Source organism: the organism of the source record quoted next, unplaced genomic scaffold (assembly GCF_019419815.1).
Source record: "Pyrus x bretschneideri cultivar Hongxiangsu unplaced genomic scaffold, Pyrus_bretschneideri_v1 Contig81, whole genome shotgun sequence".
NCBI lineage: Eukaryota > Viridiplantae > Streptophyta > Magnoliopsida > Rosales > Rosaceae > Pyrus > Pyrus x bretschneideri.
This window is the reverse complement of record NW_025999822.1, coordinates 10,169-31,096: the sequence shown is the minus strand read 5'-3', so window position 1 is coordinate 31,096 and position 20,928 is coordinate 10,169. Positions and strand designations below refer to the sequence as shown.

The 20,928-nt window shown below is 34.7% G+C and overlaps 1 protein-coding gene and 1 long non-coding RNA gene across 3 annotated transcripts; both read left to right on the top strand.

The window, feature by feature from the left end:
- Nucleotides 1-2,759: 2,759 nt before the first annotated feature.
- Nucleotides 2,760-4,979, top strand: LOC125473290. Its single transcript, XR_007255196.1, has 5 exons — nt 2,760-2,778; nt 3,774-3,860; nt 4,577-4,663; nt 4,780-4,866; nt 4,962-4,979. It is a non-coding gene; the product is annotated as an uncharacterized LOC125473290 (long non-coding RNA).
- Nucleotides 4,980-8,887: 3,908 nt separating this feature from the next.
- LOC103935027 (TMV resistance protein N-like) lies at nt 8,888-12,671 on the top strand. 2 transcript variants are annotated; one of them, XM_048575948.1, is made up of 5 exons: nt 8,888-9,612; nt 9,711-10,827; nt 10,928-11,203; nt 11,435-12,381; nt 12,464-12,671. In XM_048575948.1, exons 1-4 carry the CDS (start codon nt 9,095-9,097, stop codon nt 11,501-11,503), a joined length of 1,980 nt encoding a protein of 659 aa, XP_048431905.1. In that variant the 5' UTR covers nt 8,888-9,094; the 3' UTR covers nt 11,504-12,381; nt 12,464-12,671. The 2 variants fall into 2 exon arrangements, with proteins under 2 accessions (XP_048431905.1, XP_048431906.1); XM_048575949.1 differs by having other exon boundaries at nt 8,889-9,612; nt 11,294-12,381.
- Nucleotides 12,672-20,928: the final 8,257 nt, after the last annotated feature.

Sequence of the window (20,928 nt, the reverse complement as noted above, 5' to 3'; positions counted from 1 at the left end):
TAAACAAAAATCTTAAAAAGATCCATACACAACACCATGAATGATTATATAACAATTTCACAAATTGCCTTGTCAAGTCAAAAGTGATTTAAAGCATCGATAAGATATTATAATTCAAAACTACCTAGCCTAAATACCCTTATACTTATACTCACATTCGAACACTTGATTCTCCTGCTGACACACCCCGACCCGGATATCCACCAAAGTGAAGGCACGATAGCTGACAAATGAAAAGTAACGAAACCATATCATGAAAATAAAAAGTGTGAATAAATCAAAATCGAAACTTAAAACTATTGATGAGAGTACGCAATACGGAATGTAAATTGCAATTGTTATACTAATGGTGCAGTAAATATACGAAAAGTTCCCATCCTAAGTAAGGATGAATATTACACAAAACTACAATAATTAAAAATTCTCACATTAATTGGACAGTACGTCAGAACTGCCCAAAATCCTTTGCTCGCTAAAGAAGTTTAAAGCTCGTTTGGATGTGCTTTTGAAATAATTGAAAGCGCTTTTGGTGAAAATGTTTTTAGAACCAATCATTAGTAAAGATGCAAGTAAATCTTGAAAACGCACTTAAGGTGCTTCCTGAAAGAATCACGTAACTGGTGCTTCTTGCAGAAAGCACTTAAAGTGCTTTTGAAACCCAAAAATGTTTTCTCTAAAAACGCTTTCAATCATTTTAAAAGCACATCCAAACAAGCTCTTAGCTACTAAGTCTTGGAGGGACACAAAACAGAAAGTGTGAGCTAGAAAAAATAATTGTAATAAAACTTTTGTTTTTCTCAACATAATATAAAACCAAGTAAAAAAGATAAATAATTTTTTTAATTAATAAGGGTATTAAGGAATTGAAAATATATATTAAAGGTTCAACTCAACTTTTTATGAAAGTAACTTTTAAAAGCAACATGCATGCTGCTTTCAAAGATAATGTCTGGAGGCTACTGCTTTTAAAATAAGCAAGATATTTTGTTTTTACTAGACATTTTTTTAATGTTTAACTTTAAAGTGAAATAGCTTTTAATGAAAAAACAATACCAAACAAACTTTAGTTATAAGTGTTTTTAGTTATTAGAAAACACTTCCTAGTATTCTTTTTTTTCCCAAAAAAGGAACCCCAAACAAACCATATACTCGTTTATACATTCGAGTTCATGCAGTCATTCTTTTATCTTTAGTAAGTAAAGAATGATTATATTTTAACATGCACATTACTAGTTGATATTCATGTTTACAAAGGAGTCAAGTTTTTTTGTTGGATTTTCTCCACTTAAAAATGCATAGAATATTTGTCCATGTATTTCCTTAATACAAATCAATGACATTCGTGCACACAAATTAATATGGATTTATGAAACATTGGTGCAATTGTAGGTATTCACAAAGTCCTACATTCTCCTCGTTTGGGTTCAAAATCTGCTACCTTTGGCGTTACAACCGCCACCAAATCCCTCTTAAGTTCTGAACCCACCTTCACTTGTACAATACCTTCTCTACCCTTCTCCAATCCTGCTTGTGTGTAGACCAACATACAACTTGGTCGCTTCTCTTTTCGCCACATCACTCCTAATGAAGGCCATTATCGTCATCGTGCTATTCTCGCAACGCTCAAACCTAATACCACCCGTAAGGAAGAAAAGGATGCATCACTTGTACTCTTACAAGGACCCAAAATCATCACTAAAGTATAACCACAATCTTATAATGATAAAGTGTTTTTGAAATTGAATATATCATAACGTATATGAGTAGTTTCGTAAACATTTATGTAAAACAAAACGAAAAACGGAACACAAAACTTAGACTGCAATTACATTCAGTTCAAATTTGGCTAAAGACATTACACCTCGCCAATTTCCAGCAAGGGCACCTTTGGAAAATAACAAATAAAACTCCTTAAAGAAAGAAAAGTTATACTTATATGGCCGGCCGACACTATTTATATAAAAAAAAAAGAAAACCGAAACTGATTGCTGTAATCTTAATCTTACAACAAAACGTTTTTAAAAACAACATACGAGAAGGACACATCTAAGTGGCTTGTTTAACCTTGTTTATAAAAAGAAAAACTTTGAGTAACTTTTCACCTTGGTCATGTAGTTTCAACAAGTTCGTACTCAGTCGCATCAAACTCTAAAATTCTGAATACATATTTTATTTTATTTTATTTTGCGAGTTTGATTTATTTGATCGGTAGTACTCAAAATTTTCACAGGTTTGACCAGTTGTGCTTTTTACAGACTCGGACACGCCCCACGGCCCCCACTCCACCCCCCCTAAATTTTCTCTCTTCTGTTCCCTCCCTCGCTCCTTCGTCCGGTCCGCTTCCCCTCCCGTCCCATTCTCCGACGCCCCTTCGTCCCTTCTCTTTTCTCTTTCACTTCACTCCCTAAATTCCTCTCTGAGGCCCTCTTCGTTTTTAAACCCGCCGTCGGTCTCTCCGCAACCAGCTTCCCAACAGTCCACGGCTTCGAGCTCAGTTTCTTTTTTGCTCGGAGTCAAAGATCAGAACTGGAGGTCTTAGGGTTTCGGCAGATCTGCGCCGCGTAGTGTAGAGAAAGAGAGAGCTGAGCAGTGGTGGTTGTGGTGGTGGTAACGTGGCCGTTGATGGTATTGCACGGAGGCGCGAGAGCCAGTTGGAAGGTAGATGATGAACGAAGCTCCGGCGGGGGATCGGAGAGGGAGGTGGCGTTACGGTAATTTCTGTCACATGGAATGGCAGATCTTGTTAGCTACGGGAATGCCAACCGTGACATCGACTAGGTCGGTCTCTTTCTCTCTAAATTCTCTTTGCCTCTTTTTTGTTTTTGCAAATGTATCAAAAAATACAAAGAAAATGAAATAAATTCCTAATTATTTGTCTGTTTAATTACTTAGAAAAGCAGAAGATTTGTTTTTTTCCTCCTCTAAAAAGTGGAAATTGGATGGAGAGCTCTTTATTTTAGCTTGATACTTTTAAGTTTTGTAGGTATGTTAAAAATGTGAGGGAATTTTGATTTGGTAATTGAAAAACAACTCTCTAGATATAATTACTGGGAACATAATCTTCACGTATGTTAAAAATGTGAGGGAATTTTGATTTAGTAATTGACATACAACTTTTTAGATATAATTAGTGGGAACATATTCTTCTCAAGGTTTTGGTTTTGAGGATCACTTCTGGGTTCATCATTTTCGGCTCAATGGATGCAGTATGGGTGCTTTTACAGAACCAAACAGGGCCGAAGTTTCGAACCTTTTTTAATTTTGTATTTTTCCCATGTGCATTTTCCATATCGACAACTGGGTTTGCTCCGAGGCATATGTAAAGTACTGACATCTTCAAACGATAAATGTCTAGTGATTATTGCGACTGAGTGATCTAACGGAAATGGCATTGCATGGAAACCACATTTTACTTTCTTCGCAGGGTGTAAAACCTGCTGCTCTATTTGGAACAGTTTTTATAGTAACTTTAGAAGACGCATAGGGTTTCTTAATATCTTAAAAGTTTGGATTTAGCGATTTATTCTCTTAGTCGCAGGATAACGGTTATGAATAATGATATGTTTTGGATGGTTGTAACTTGTAACTGAATGAGAACTAAGTTGGTATGCTTCTTGAGTTGGAAGTCAAAAAGTCATTACTATATGCGGTATGGAGTTCAGGGTAACGTTATGATTAGAATAGCATTTGATATGGTCCTATGTTTAGTTCATACAGCGTTTATCCGCCCTTCATATCTTTCTCATGGTTTTGAATGATTAAATGATTTTCAGGCAATAATTGCTTTGAAGGAGGGTGCTCAACTACTGAAATATGGTCGTAAGGGAAAGCCTAAGTTTTGTCCATTTAGACTTTCTACTGTAAGTTTGTATCTAAAGCTTCTCTATTAGGATTTATTTTTTATTTTTAAAATATTGGTGGTTTGTCCACTCCATGGAAGGAAAAGAACATGGTGTGCTCAATGATTAAGGTTGAAATAAAAAAATTTATTCCACAATTCCTGCATGAACAGACAGTAAAATTTGTAAAAGGATGAAGTCAAGAATGCTACGAAACATATTTAATCGAATTTCCTGCTTAGCAGTGGTAATGTAGTGCCAATTAGGTAATTTCTATATTCTCCCACAAGCATACAATCTCCATTTGTGCTTATAACGGAAAAGATAAAATTTCTCAAGTTTCCCTTCTGCTAATTAAATTAATAACTGAAGGGGAAATCTGAGTTAATTTAGGTTCCGATCCATATGGCAGATTGGAACCAAAGGGTACAGTAGGCAGTTTGCCAGATTCTATGGCATATTTAATTTGGATGAGAGATTTGAGAACTTATTCGTAGTGTAGTTTGAGGTCAGTCAAGGCAAAATATGGTCTATAGTTCTTGGAGAAACATATCATTAATAGCTACGAAGGTTTGAGAGATTTGGGATACCATTTCACTGGCCTTCTGTGGTAGATAGCATTTCAATGGCCTTCTATGGTTCTTGCTTGTGATTATATTTATTGTATTTTAATTCACAAATTTTGTCTGCTTAAATTCTTTCTATTTTCTACTTACTGCTGCATTTAATAATTTCAGGACGAATCAACTTTGATCTGGATTTCAAGTAGCGAAAGAAGTTTGAAGTTGGCTTCTGTCACAAGAATTGTTCCTGGACAAAGAACTGTGAGAAATTTGATATAATTTTTTAGTACATGATTGGCATACATTTACTGCAGTTTAAATTTAAGTCTTCTAACGATGCTTATTCTAATTTCATCTTGCTCCAAAATTTGTTACAGGCTGTCTTTCAACGATATTTACGTCCTGAAAAGGACTATTTATCATTTTCTCTTCCATACAATAACGGAGCGCGGTCTCTTGATCTGGTTAGTGGTGGAAGCTCAAAATTATTTGTCTTTACATTGTTTCCTATTTTTATTTATAATAACAATATTTTTGATAATCTGTCATTTGCGTCCAGATTTGCAAGGACAAAGTTGGGGCGCAAGTGTGGATTGCAGGCCTTAAATCACTAATTTCCTCTGGCAGAGGTGGGCGTTCGAAAATTGACGGATGGAGTGATGGAGGCCTCTACCTTGATGTAAATATGCCTACTTAGAATCCTCTTTTCAATGACAGGCACGAAAGGAGTACTTATTTGGGTAATTTGAGTAACTTGGAAAAGTGAAGAAATTACTTCTTCTACCGCCAAATCAATAAAAAAAGAAGCTTGTAGCTTTTGAAAAAATATGAAGCATAGAAAAGTAGTGGGTCCCAACAGTATACAGACCGAAGTGTGGAAATTCTTGGGAGAGACATGTATAACGTGGTTGGAAGCCTTCCAGCAAGTAGTTGGAAACCGTCCAGAAGAAACGAGGCCCCAAAAAACGAATAATTATTTTTGGTCCTAAATATAATGCAGCATGTTCACACTGACTTTTTTCAATCTGTTTCTGCAATTTCCTTGTCAATTAAGTCTGTTCGTGTTCATTTTGTGGATTTCTTGTTGGATTGATTCGTATTGTCCCACTTGGCTTCCCTACAACTTTAATTCTTTCTCTCTTCCAGTTCCATTATTTCCTTTCCCCAAAACCTCTCTTTTGGTCTGCACCTACTTTTGTGTGAGAATTTTCGTCGTGGTTTTTCATTCACTTTTCATTTGCTTTGCAATGGCGATGAGCACCCAAAGAGCCTCTGCACCTCTTCTTTCTCTCGAATTAGCCCCTCGATGGAAGTACGATGTGTTTTTGAGTTTTAGGGGTGTAGACACCTGCAAGGGTTTTGTATCCCATTTATACCACGAATTGTGCAAGTTCCAAGGAATTAAAGTTAAAAAACCTCGAAATTTATTTTAAATTTCAATATTCTTAAAGGAATATGTAATCTAACACCAAATTTATTTTAAATTTCAGTATTCTTAAAGGATTAAAGTTTAAAAACCCTGAAAAAAAATACCCATCTCTTCGTAGTCTATTCCTACTTTGGTGTGAGTGATTTTGGTGTGAAGTTATATTGGTTGAAATAAAATTTCTCATAAAATATTTTAGCATTGTGAGTTTCCAATGATAATTTTTGGTATACGGATGATCCTAGTAATTTTGCCTACTGTATTCAGTAATTTACAAGTAATCATCAACTCATATTCAAACTTTTCACTCACGAACATGTGTTTGTTACATGATTATTTATTTATTTTTGTTATATATAAGGGGATTGAAAACTGTTCATTGATACTATTTAGTTTAAATTAATTCTCACAAACACATCGAGAGTGAGCTTCCTTGAAATTTCGTAACTATTAAGTCCAGTCTTCTTTCACGTGTTTTTGGTTGTCAAGTTTTGTCCTTTCATTTTGGTGTTGGCCAAGTTCAGCTCTTTCTTGTGAATTACATGTTTTTTTTTAGTCTTTGTTTTGGCTCTGTAAACAATTGTTTATTTATTTATAGAGATACTTTCGTTCTCGACTGATCAAATAATTTATCGTTTCTTTACTTTCTTGGTTTGATTATGCAATTTAAATATTATTTGATTGTCCAAATAATTAAAAGAGAGGATTGGCGAAAAGAGACATAATCTTCTTTGGGAAAGCTGGTAAAACCAGGCCGAGGGTTTTCTGTTCCAATTATGTGTCTCCTCTACGTCTTATTCTTAGTTTTTTGACACTATTCTTTCACATAATTTTTAATTTAACAATGCTTTTTTTATGGATTGAAAAAAAAAAAAAATTTCCAAAGCTGCGACATATATTTCATAAGGGTAATGCAATGGAGACTAAATTCGTATACTAAATTTACACACTAATTGATGTGTCACTAATATAAATAAGTATGTTTATCAACGTTAACTAATAAACCAATTATCAACTTCCATGTTCTTTAGTTTCCAAAATTTTGTCTACAAATTTAGGGGTGTATATTTTAGAGATATTAATGGATTTATAAATCCATGAAGTTTAAGGGAGTTTAATTTATTTGTAGAGATTCCATGAAATTTTTTGATTCAACTATCTCAAAATCTCAAGGGAAGAGGTGAGATTTGTGATGCATAAATTGTAATACGAAAGCTCTCAAATTCCCTCAAATTCCTTAACGTTTTAAAATTCTTTAAAATAAATTCATAATCGAATACACCTAGAATGCTATAAACTTCTTTGAAATCTTAATTGAATACAAATATTTTTAAGGATTTTAATATTATCTTAAAAATTTGATTGAATACACGTTAAATTTCAAAAAATCACTTAAAATCATGATTGAATACCCTTAGATTCATTAAAAACATTAAAAACCCTCAAATTCTCAATTGACTACATGAGTGCGCTTAGCCTCACAATGAACTAATAATAATATGGATCAAATTCTTTTTCGGCCAGAATCAAACTTAAAACATTTTATTTAGATAGTATTAAATAATTAACATTTAAAAGTTAACCCTTGATAATACCTCAGCCTCAACCAATTTTTCTCAATTATTTCATTGGTCATTTTCACTTTAAATTAATTTCACAAGTAAAAAACTGCTGCAGTCTTACCAAGCAAGTGGTTAGAAACCGTCGAGGTAGTTGGAAAAATGGGGTAAGCCACCAATCCTGACTCTTTGGTACCATCTCTTGTTTTGTTTTTAGTGGGAAAAAGAAAAATCCCATCATAACCGACTGAATGAGAAGAGTAAGCCACCAATCTTGACTTTTTGGTGCAATTTCCATCTCTTGTTTTGTTTTTAGTGGAAATATAGTTTTCTTTTTCTTGCATAAATTGTTAGTTTTGGTACTACTACACTATACTACACTTGTTATTGTTGTTGTTATCTTACCTCTGTTAATTACTCCGTGTTACTTATTTTATCTATAGATAGAATGATGAAGTGAGGAAAAAAAATTTCACACAAGCGTAGAATTACAAACGAATATCTCCCATCAAAGAAAAGCACTTTGTCAATACAAGTGTCTCTCAATACCTAAATTTGACCTAAAAGATGAATGAGAATTAAAGAGCTTAGGTTTTTTCTTCTTTTTTTTTTTTTTTTTTTTTCTGTGGAGGAAATGTTCTTCCCTTTTTAGAATTTTGTTAATTATTTGGTGTTAATTAAAATTTAAAAGCTACTTGTTTTGAATCTAATCTAAAAATAACTACTAGCGTTGATTTGTTAATTAACATTTAAGAATTAATAATCCTTGATGATATGCCTCAACCTCAACTAATTTCTCTTCATTATTTCATGGGTCATATTCACTTTAAATTAATCTAACTAATCAGAAATCGCTGCAGTCTTACTAAGCAAGTGGTTGGAAAGCATCCAACAAGTACTTGGAAAGTGTCCATCAAGTAGTTGGAAACCGCGTCCAAAATGCATGGAGGCCCCAGAAGGATTTGGATTTCATCGGAATCCAATTGTGAGAATATTAAGAATTCTCACATTCTAACCGTTCATTATATATCACTAATTATTTTGACATTTTAATTTAAAATTAAACATAAATAGTACTTAATGAAAATTTGATCACACAATATCAATAAACGACTATAATATGAGAATCTCTAAAACTCCAAAAAAAATCCAAAAAAGATCCTCATCCTCTCTAGAAAATGAAAAATTATTTTTTGGTCCAATTTAGGAGCAGGAGTAAGAGTAGGTAGAGCGCTGCCTGTTCACACTTACTTTTCTCAATCTATTTTGCAATTTACCTGTCAATAATGGATTTGGTCCATCGGATCCCGTTCGGATCCAAATGGTTGAGATTTAAGAATTCTCGCATCTTAATTGTTTATCATAAATCATACGGTCATAAATCATATAAATTTTATTATTTAAAATTATATACAAATAGTATTTGAAAAAAATTAATTATACAATATACGATGAATGGTTAGAATATGAGGTTTCTAGAATCCCTACCATTTGGATCTAAATGGGATCCTCATTCAATAAAGTCCGCTTCTTGGTCTCTTGCTTTCTTGTTGGATTGATTCGTTGTATCTCACTTGGCTTCCCCACGATTTTCACTCTCTCTCTCTTCCATTATTTCCTTCCCCCAAAACCTCTCTTTTGGTCTGCTCATACTTTTGTGTGAGTATTTTGATCGTGGTTTTTCGTTCACTTTTCATTTTCTTTGCAATGGCGATCAGCACCCAAAGAGCCTCTGCCCCACTTCTTTCTCTCGAATCAGCTCCTCGATGGAAGTACGATGTGTTTTTGAGTTTTAGGGGTGTAGACACCCGCAAGGGTTTCGTATCCCATTTATACCGCGAATTGTGCAAGTTCCAAGGAATTACGACTTTCCTTGACGATCGAGAGCTTGAAGAAGGAACAAGTATTCCACTTGAGCTCCCGAGTGCGATCAAAGAATCGCATGTTGCAATCGTTGTTCTTTCACCAAACTACGCTTCTTCCAAATGGTGCTTGAATGAACTTACATCCATTCTTCAATGCATGGAAGCTAGGAACTCAGTTCTGCCGGTCTTTTACGAGACAGATCCATCTGACGTTGGAAATCCACGGGGATCTTTTGCCAACGCCTTCGCAGAGCATGAAGAAAAGTTCATCACTACCGAAGATAAAAAGAAGGTTGTCCAATGGAAAGCTGATCTAAAAAGACTGTCCAAAATTTCTGGTTGGCATTCGAAGCAATATAAGTAAGCATGCATGAACAACTTTAATTTCCCATGTCTTAACAGAGTCAAACTTAAATGCTTCGCTTATGTTTTTTGATTGGTTATTTTATACCATGTAGGTGTGAAAGTGAGCTTATTGAAAAAATCGTCAATAGCGTGTGGAGGAAAGTGCAAGCTGCGTTCATCGTGTCAGATTCCTCACAGAAATTAGTCGGAATTAATTCTGGGCTTGAGCAACTAGGTTCGCTATTAGCTCATGATGCCAATGATGTTCGCTTTATAGGGATAACGGGGATGGGCGGCATCGGTAAGACAACCCTTGCCAAGCTAGTTTATGATAGAATCTTCCATCATTTTGAAGTTTACTGCTTTCTCGCAAATATCAGAGACTGTACTCCAGTTAGTCTTCAACAACAACTTCTTTTCCCAGTCTTGAAAGAAAAGATTGAGCAAATTCGGGATCAACAGTTGGGAATCATATACACTGAGAAGTGCTTACGCAACAAAAAGGTTCTTCTTGTACTTGATGATGTGGATCAAATAAACCAGCTACGAGTACTAGCTGGAAAAGAAGATTGGTTTGGTAGTGGGAGTAGAATTATCGTTACAACAAGAAATGAACGTTTGCTAGTCCAGCATGGCATAACTTTATGTCATAGTGTCAAGTTGTTAGATGATTTTGAAGCTTTTGCTCTGTTTAGTCAACATGCCTTTAAGAAAGATCTGCCCGAAGATGGGTTTTTGGAACTGTCTAAGTATTTCATTAATCATGCTGGAGGCCTTCCATTAGCTCTTGAACATTTGGGGTCGGCTTTGTTTAAGAGAGATCTAGATGCATGGAATAGTGCACGGGATAATCTAAAGAAAATTCCTAATCCAACAATTTTTGATAAACTCAAAATAAGTTATGATGGACTAGAAGAGATGGAGAAGAGAATTTTTCTCGATGTTGCATGTTTTCACAAAGGGAAGCACACGCAGCAAGTAATTGAAATGCTAGACAATTCCTTTGATATTTCAAGCCGGATCTTGATAGATGCTCTAATTGAGAAATCTCTTCTGACCTCTGAAAAATGCTTCCTGTATGATACTTCAGTCAAGTACAGCAGGATAGGGATGCATGATTTGATACAAGATATGGCATGGAGAATTGTTGGTAACGAGTCTAAAGAGCCTGGCCTGCGGAGTAGGTTGTGGCTTCCCAATGACATTTTTCATGTGTTCATGAACAATACGGTAAGAAGTTAGGTAAGATTACCAAGTTCGATAGAAGATATTATTTTTTTGGCACGATACTAAATGTGAAATTGACATTTCCTACATTCTTGGTTATTAGGTGACAGGAGCTATTGAAGGCATAGGCCTACGGTTACCCGAAAAAGAAGAGGTGCACTGGAATTGCGATGCCTTCTCTAACATGTCCGGATTGAGGTTTTTGGAATTTGACAATTTGATCTTTTCTTCAAGTCCGAAATTTCTTCCATGTTCCTTGAGAATTATGAACTGGAGTTTGTATCCTTCCAAGTCTCTTCCGCCAAGCTTTCACCCATGTTTCCTTACTGAACTAAAAATGCGTGATAGCAAACTTGTTCGGCTTTGGGATGGAAAAGAGGTAAGAATATACCCAATGAATGCTATTTAAAATTTTTTTTATGTCCAATAAAATTGGAAGCTTATATACATTATTTTTTGTATTCTGCAGAATTTCCCAACTTGAAATATATTGATCTTAGCAACTCACGTAAATTGATAAGTACCCCAGATTTTACTGGTCTTCAAAATCTTGAGAAGTTGATTCTTGACGATTGTACTAATTTGGTTGAGGTACACCCGTCTTTTGCAGTTCTTAAAAGACTTAAAGTTTTGGGATTTATTGGCTGTAAAAGTATTAAGAGTTTCCCAAGTGAGCTAGAAATGAATTCCCTTAAATTTTTAGATCTTGGTGGCTGCTCCAAATTGAAAAAGATTCCAGAATTTTCAAAGCAGATGAAAAATTTGTCTGAAGTTTTCTTACGTGGGACTGCGATTGAGAAATTACCTTCAACAATTGGACATCTGGTTGGACTTACTGTACTGGATATTGATGATTGCGTAAATCTGTTGGATATTCCTATTGAGATTTGTAACTTGAAGTCTCTTGAAACGCTGTATGTAAGAGGAAGTTCGAAAATCGAAAAACTCCCAGGGAAAATGGAGTGTTTAAAGCAACTTCGAATGGGGGGAAACGCAATAAGAGAGCCACTTGTTGATATGAAAAATCTCAAAACGCTGCGGGTTTATGAATCAGTTGGTAACCCAAGGGACGAGTGGGGCCTTCTCCGCTTATTTGGAATTAGAAAGAGCGAAGAGCCTTGTTGGGGTTTGGTGTTGTCTTCTTTAAATCATTTGCGTTGTTTGGAGGAAATACAACTATGCAATTGTGATCTAGGTGAAGGTGATATCCCCCATGATATTGGGGATAACTTGTCCTCTTTACGATTATTAGATCTTCGTGGAAACAATTTTATTACCCTTCCAGCAAGCATCAAATGCCTTTCTCGACTTGTGTCTCTTTGGTTGAATGGGTGCCAAAGACTTGAGCAACTGCCAGATCTTCCGTCAAATAGCAAATTACACGTAAACGTAGATAATTGTACCTCCTTGAAAAGGTTGTCGGATCCCTCGAAGTTGAGCAGCAGATTTGCCAATATTTATGATTTTACTTTCAGTTCTCAGAATTGCATTACATTGGTTGAAGATGAAGACTGGATGAATACAATATATTCAAGGATCGTGAAATTCGCCAGTGAGGTACTCTTGTCTTTCTCTGTCCTTCTCTGTCTCTGTCTCTGTCTCTCTCTCTCTCTCTCCCCTAATGGTTCTTTTGGTGCAGGGAATTTGTTTTCCTATGTTTGTCGGTGGTTCTTTGGATCCTTATCATATTGTATGCCCCGGAAAGGGGATTCCCGAGTGGTTCAACAATCAAACTGTGGGACATTCGCTAAATGTGGAGCTACCTCCTCAATCATGTAGCAGCTGGATGGGAATTGCTTTTTGCGTTGTTTTTGCTAAGAAAAACTATCCTTATTATAGTTTCGAAATTAAGTGTTTGCCTGGGATTTCATGTTACATTTATGAAACAGAGCATATGGTGTCAGAACACCTTTGGATATTTTATTTGTCTCGAGAACAATGTCAGGAACAGTTTTCATTTGAAACACGTTATCTAGATGGAGGAAATGGACCAAATGTCGGTGAAAATGTGTGGGGCTCGTTTGGTGTACAAGCAAGATTTGGAAGAGCTCAACCGAACATTGAAAATTTTGAAGCGAACGCATGGATATTGCGAAGAAGCAGCTTCAAGTGAAAGTGGTAGTTTTGATGACCAAGAACAAGCTCACAAAAGGCAGAAGGAAGAATAAAAATTGCTTTCTGCTTTATTTAACCATTCAATGCTTCAGAGTCGTACTTGGAAAGCTAAACATGGTGCTTTTTCTTAGAATCCATGTTAGTAAGTCACCATCTCAATCCCAGTATAACCTGCCTGATATTTGATTATTTATTTTTCCTTCAAAGCTAATTTATTTGATCCAGCAATGAAGCTTGGACAGTGCCGATCATGATATGTGAAAACGGACAAGGAAGCTGTCTGTACATCTTTCTTCAAATAAATGCTGTGCAGGATATTCTATAACAATGTTGTGCATGTTGTGATTCTTTTCTTTTTTGTGGGTACTGATAATTTAGAACTCAAACTGAAACTAGATTCTTAATGGCAAGACTAAGACGCAACCAAACAGTGAATATTTATTTATGTGCAGGATGAGAAGAAGTTTGTCGTACCGGGATAATTTCGGCTTGGTTATTTTCTGAATGCAACTTCAGCTGCAGATATTGCCTAACTGAACTATTTTAAACGTGGTTGGAACTTGGTAGAATATATCGAAAACTATATTTTTAAACTTTCCAAAACACGTTTGTTCTCGGCCTCCAGGACCTCATGTTCTTTTTCAGTTGCCCTTTCTTTCCGTATAGTTTTTGAATTTTATGCATATGCCTTAATGCAACTTGCAAAGAGTGCTGAGGCTTTAGTTTTCCAACCTGTTACTACTTCAGAAAATAACCCAAAAAACCAGAGCTGACGTAGTATATTTTTGCCCGTTCTAGTATGAATTCAAACATGCGGTGCCAAAGTATAGAAACTTCTGCCCCATGCTAAAATCGACACCAGCGACTCGACATCCACAATTTAGGTTTATTTTCGGTCATTCTCTCTCCTCACTCTCGCTTGTAGTTAGTCGAGGTGACGGGATGCAAATGTTCTTCCAAAAGCGTTTTTTGAGCAGTTTTGGAGACTTCAAAACTCCATACCATGCTCAACTAGAAGACGTTCATCTCTTATTGTAATGGTGATTCTATTTCTCATGCCAAACCAAATCTATATTTCCGGCTAGTAATTCTAGTTGGTGTATTCCATTTACTTTAAACTACATATTAATAGAACTCTCGTTGTTAATTAAAATTCCATAAAACTACAATTTTAATTCTCTAATTAAAACTGAATATAATTAAAAATGATGGGCAATTTAGTAATTACAAGAACACAAATTTTGTTGTTTTTTAAAAGCATCATCCACATATAGTTTTTAATGTCTTCAATTTAAAAATAAATAAATAAAAGATAAAAGATAAAAATAATAATAATAAAAAAAATCATTGTCTACTCTCTCCCCGCTCTCACATTCTCACACTCTCTTACTCTCTCCATCCATTTAAAAAAATAAAAAATAAAAAATGTTCACACACACTTCATCTTTGGACATTACTATTTATCAAGATGAGAAGAAACTTTTAATCCTGTAAACAATTTTTTATCAAAGCAAATTAAAGTCAGAATTTAATGGTCCGAAGAGGGTGAAGAGGTTTTAAATATTCGGACTGGGTTGGAAGAAGGTAAGTGGAAGTCAAATTTAATAATCATACGGAAACTGCTCGTGGATTGTATTTTGGGCTTAAACCCAATTACCATATTTCATTCAGATTTTCTTGCTGGACCTATAACCGTTATGTATGGCCTTTTTTCAATTTGTTGGGCTAAATGCCATAATTATGTTGTTTTTTCTTTGTTGATTCATGCGTAGAATTCGATATTGAGATTTCTTTCAATACTAAGAAATAAACCAATAAATATTTTCATTCTACTCTCTTGTCGTAAACTTTACTAACTACGCTAGAAACCAAGAAGAATGTGGATATGAGTGGATATTATCTACCATCCAAGGGCCCAGATTTGGTGTTAGCAGTTAGTAGTACTTCACGGGTTCTTCCATGCTTATACTCTTTGACGTCATCAAGCTTCAGCAAGCAAAGTACATCCTTGTGTCAAAGGCTGCAACATCTGTCCTAACTAGTAACTGCTAGGCTACTTTGGGTGGTCCTTCGTTTAATCTGCAGTCGGCCTTTTCCTCAGATGCAATGCCAAAGAATTATCTTCATATCTTCATAGATGTTGGTGCAAGTGTGTTGGGGTTGTGTTACTTGCAGGTAACTTAAGTAAATTTGTAAATATCAAATCATTTGACAAATTCAAACATATAATATACAAACAACTTTTTGTTTTTTATTTTTTTTTCTGCTAATATTATTGGCTACAATAATAACATGTATTTAATACAATCATTATCTGATGATCATATGTAATTCATATGAATATATATATATATATATATATATATATATATATATATAATCAAGAGACCATATCAAAAGAACTTGATAAATAATTAGTTACACTTGCAGTTTGTTTGTACTCGTCACAACATGGTGGGGTACTACGAAGTGAAAAGAACTTGATGAGTAGAGGATCTCCTGAACCTCTATGGGTGTTTTGTTTGTTGTGTCTTCCTCCCACTACATCTATATTTCCTTCGGGTTTTAAAAAGCTCACTAGCTACTACGGTAACGATAATGATAGACAACCAATTGGGTAAAATGTAGTTGGCCAATCGAAAAGAGAATTAGCACTTGTTCGACAAATACTTTTAAATGACTAAAAACTCTTTTAGAAAAAATATTTTTAGATTCCAAAAACACTTGAAAAGCTTCATGCTAAAAATTACCAGTTATGTACATCTTGCTGGAAACACTTCAAGTGTTTTTCCGGAATTAATTTGCATTTTACTAAAGTTTGGTTCCAAAAATATTTTGTCTAAAAATATTTTCAATCTTTTAAAAGCAAAAAGCAAAAGTCCTCAAAAGAGTGAAAGTGATCCTTAATTTGTATGCAATGGTCCCATATGCATGGCAAGAAGGCGACCATGCCAAGTAGGTAGGTTTTGTGGCTGTGTCAAATCAACTTTGCAATTTTGGCTTCTTGTCCGCAAAGCAAGCCTTTGGAAGCCTCGTTCCTACATTATATATACTTCTCGGTTCTCACATCATGAAGAATTCTTCTTTCGCTGTACTTACCACCCTACTTTAATCAGTAGCACAATTATAATTTGCATCACGAACCAAATACCAAACAGCAAATAGGCGGCTTTCAAGTGGTTATCTGTTATCATCATGCAATTATACTACTGCCATTATTAGTAGCATAAGTTACCCACTCTTCCAAATCCACTTCATCAATAAAATCATGTCCCACCTTGTTGCTTTCAGGATTATAAACTAAGTGAACAGGGAAATTACTTTTTGGTATCAGATTTTTTCTTCTTCTTTGGTTTCGAATCAGCAAATAGGCTAGCCCTAGCATGGGAAAATTTCGCAATCATGGCACTGCCACAACGGTTGAGCCAGAATTCTTTGTGAGAGAGGGCTTTTCATTATGTATTGAGAAAAAATTGCGAACTCGTAATATGAGCAATTGAAATAATCTTCACAAAATTAAAAGATCTGCTAAATTTAATAGAGAGAATCAAAGAAAATGTATAATACAACTAAGTAGGATGTAGAGACCAGGGTAACCAGTAAAAAATGTGAAACTATATGAACAAAAATACAAAGAAATCTGGTTTGAATCGTTTGACAAAAAAAAAGAGGGCAACGAGGAGGGTTGCAAATAATAGTTGATTAGGTTGCTTTAGAAATAACATTAAAGTCGATTCTAAAACCTTATTCTTGAGTTTCAAGAAACCACAAAGCCAAAGTAAACAAAACTGTTAGAAAAATATAAGCCATGATGTCATTTGACTTAATTTCTTCACAAGGACAATTCATCTTCTTTTCATGTTGTTAGAAATTTTTTTACACAGTTGTTAGGATGGACCCGAAACTACTCTGGTCCCTTAGTGGACCGCCATGCACTGCCAGCTGCCACCATTCAGAGTTAACAAAAGAATAAAATTAGGGTTAGGGTTTGCGAAAATGTGTAAACATAAGGTGCTATATACCTGTAGTGTGAGTTTTTCTCTTTTTAGTATTATTCATGGGTGAGTACGTAGATGAAAGCATCGATCATGTAAGAAAAGTTGAGAGAGAAATCAGAAAGCAAAACAGCCACCTTGGTGGAACATGTGCTTCAAATAACTGCTTACCATATTCCCTCCTTATTTTTTTCTTGAAGAACAAAGTCCCACATGTTTTATGGGTTTTTGGCTATTTTGACGTGGCTTCTCAAACTAAAGAAAATTAAATCATACTCATTGCATGTAAGAATAAATCTGATCTTTAAAGAATTGAGGAAGATGAAGTTATTATTGACTTCAATGGTAAGTTTCTGCTCTCAATATACATAACGCATAATTGGCTTAAGATTATTGATGCCCAATATGTATGTATAACAGTGTGAACTTACTTATAGAGCAAACCGAAGTTATTCGCTCCCACTTATCTGGACAAACTTAACGATAATAATGTTAAGCTTCAATTAACAACAAATTTTCCTAACTTTCACTTACTCGAACACAATAAGTAATAAATTAATAATTCAACAAATTGCTTAGTCGAAGTACAATTTGATTTACAAGCATCAAAATGAATTACAATTTCACTAGGGACATGATCAATTGGGACAAAACAAAGCCAAAATTGTTTGATTCTACTTATCCACATAATGACTAACATGATCATCATTCAACCAATTGCTTAAACAAAAATCTTAAAAAGATCCATACACAACACCATGAATGATTATATAACAATTTCACAAATTCCCTTATCAAGTCAAAAGCGATTTAAAGCATCGAGAAGATATTATAATTCAAAACTACCTAGCCTAAATACCCTTAGACTTGTACTCACATTTGAACACTTGATTCTCCTGCTGACACATCTCGATTTGGATATGAACCAAAAGGGGTGTGTGATCCACACACCCCTAAATCAAAACCGAAACTTAAAACTATTGATGAAAGTGCTCAGTACGGAATGTAAATTGCAATTGTTATACTAATGCTGCAGTAAATATACGAAAAGTTCCCATCGTAAGTACGGAAGAATATTACACAAAACTACAAGAATTAAAAATTTTCACATTAATTGGACTGTACGTCAGAACTCCCCAAAATTTTGCTTGCCAAAGAAGTTTAGACCTCGTTTGGATGTGTTTTTAAAATGATTGAAAGCGTTTTTGGTGAAAATGTTTTTAGAACCAATCATTAGTAAAGATGCAAGTAAATTCTAGAAAAGCACTTAAAGTGCTTCCTAGAAGAATCACATAACTGATGCTTCTTGCATAAAGCACTTTTAGTGCTTTCGAAACCCAAAAATGTTTTCTCTAAAAGCGCATTCAATCATTTTAAAAGCACATCTAAACGAGCTCTTAGCTACTAAGTCTTGGAGGGACGCAATACAGAAAGTGTGAGCGAGAAAAAATAAGTGTAATAAAACTTTTGCTTTTATCAACATAATATAAAACCAAGTAAAAAAGATAAATAATTTTTTTTAATTAATAAGGGTATTAAGGAATTGAAAATATATATTAAAGGTTCAACTCAACTTTTTATGAAAATAACTTTTAAAAGCAACATTTTCAAAGATAATGTCTGGAGGCTACTGCTTTTAAAATAAGCAAGATATTTGTTTTTACTAGACATTTTTTTAATGCTTAGCTTTAAAGTGAAATAGCTTTTGATGAAAAAACAATATCAAACAAGACTTTAGTTATAAGTGTTTTTAGTTATTAGAAAACACTTCCTAATATTCAAACAAACCAAATACTCGTTTATGCATTCGAGTTCATGCATTCATTCTTTTATCTTTAGTAAGTAAAGAATGACTATATTTTAACACGCACATTACTGGTTGATATTCATGTTTACAAAGGAGTCGAATTTTTTTGTTGGATTTTCTCCACTTAAAAATGCATAGAATATTCATCCATGTATTTCCTTAATACAAATCAATGACATTCGTGTGCACAAATTAATATGGATTTATGAAACATTGGTGCAATTGTAGGTATTCACAAACTCCTACATTCTCCTCGTTTGGGTTCAAAATCTGCTACCTTCGACGTTACAATCGCCACCAAATCCCTCTGAAGTTCTGAACCCACATTCACTTGTACAATACCTTCTCTACCCTTCTCCAGTCCTGCTTGTGTGTAGACCAACGTACAACTTGGTCGCTTCTCTTTTCGCCACATCACTCCTAATGAAGGCCATTATCGTCATCCTGCTATTCTCACAACGCTCAAACCTAATACCACCCGTAAGAAAAGGATGCATCACTTGCACTCTTACAAGGACCCAAAATCATCACTAAAGTCTAACCACAATCTTATAATGATAAAGTGTTTTTGAAATTGAATATATCATAACGTATATGAGTAGTTACGTAAACATTTATGTAGCACAAAACAAAAAACGGAACACAAAACCTAGACTACAATTACATTCAGTTCAAATTTGGCTGAAGACATTACACCTCGCCAATTTCCAGCAATGGAACTTTTGGAAAATAACAAATAAAACTCCTTCAAGAAAGAAAAGTTATACTTATATTGTCACGTCCCAATCCCGACATACGTCCAGAATTGACACGTGACGTCACCAAAAATCCGTATCTATTATATCTCACCTCTGGAATATGGGCTAGCACAACTCAATAATTGAATCACACAGTTATTTTTCGTATGCTTTATGGCTGCATCTAACCTCCCCGTTAGACTGCCTACGTACCCTAAACAGGGATCAAGCCATTCGTAGTTCGTCATGCACAATAATTGACATATAACACAGTCCAATTAAGTCGAAAGGTATAATGTTTTTCAATCAATCAATAGAACTCGACAAGCATGAAATTACTTGACTCAGGGTTACATAACAACCCATCTGAAAATCATGATTTCCCCCCATCAATATATAGGCAATTATGTCACAACATGATACCACAATTCACAACATATATCATTTCAAAGAACCAACGATGTACAATACCATTCTCGAGCCAAATTTATCAACAAGTCAAATCATAACAATAACAATGATATCCAACATAACAATCCCACATGACGATTAACATTTCCACTTCATCCATCACACAAATCATCACGTTTCCCACATACATTCGCGTTTTATAGCATGTAACATATTTAAGAATTAACAAAGTACATATTATTCTTTAGAAATATTAATCAACTAAAATACTCATGATAACTCCACTCATATCCAATGTCATTCCATAATCACAACAATCAATAACACATACCACAAGTCGAAGCGCAAGGCTAGAGCAACACAATTTAGTTGAAGACTACATCTTTGGAAAAGGGGATTTTGGACCACCCAACGGATCAAGGCTCCAAAAGGGATTCCGGACCATCGCTCAACGGAATCCAAATAGAACTCAGTTCCAATCCACCCAACCGAATTTAAACGGAAGTCCAAGAAACATAACAACGGCTCGAAGGAACAAGACATGATTCAAGTTACCCAATTCACGAAACTCAACGAAACGAAGCAATATTGAGCAAAAACCACATCATAATGGGTCATTGGTCATTTACTAGACCTCACATCTCCCAAGCAAATCAATATGCGTTTCAATCACATGTCACAACCATTTTCAATACACAAGTCAAATCACATTTCACTTCATCATGCTAATCACTATATTTCCAACATTATATTTCAAAATATAACTTATAACATATCAAGGAATCACAAAGTACAATATTAACATTTAATTACATTAATCAATCAGTGAAATGACCTATCATTTCACGAATTTAATTAAAGAACTCTACATAATTCCCAATTTGGGTTAAGAATAATAACATGGTAATTCTAATTTATTTTCACAATATCTATTGTGGGTAATTCTCATCTACTTGAATTTAGGATTCTAAGATCACCTTATGGAATGAACAAGGGCAAGGATTCTGGACCACTCAACAGAATCCAACAACATTGAGTT

What these genes read in the sequence shown, in the direction of transcription:
- LOC103935027 (XM_048575948.1), top strand. Translation starts at nt 9,095, where the DNA reads ATGGCGATCAGCACCCAAAGAGCCTCTGCCCCACTTCTTTCTCTCGAA. An exon ending in TGGCATTCGAAGCAATATAA is followed by an intron (nt 9,613 to 9,710) that starts GTAAGCATGCAT and finishes TATACCATGTAG; the next exon opens with GTGTGAAAGTGAGCTTATTG. An exon ending in ATGTGTTCATGAACAATACG is followed by an intron (nt 10,828 to 10,927) that starts GTAAGAAGTTAG and finishes CTTGGTTATTAG; the next exon opens with GTGACAGGAGCTATTGAAGG.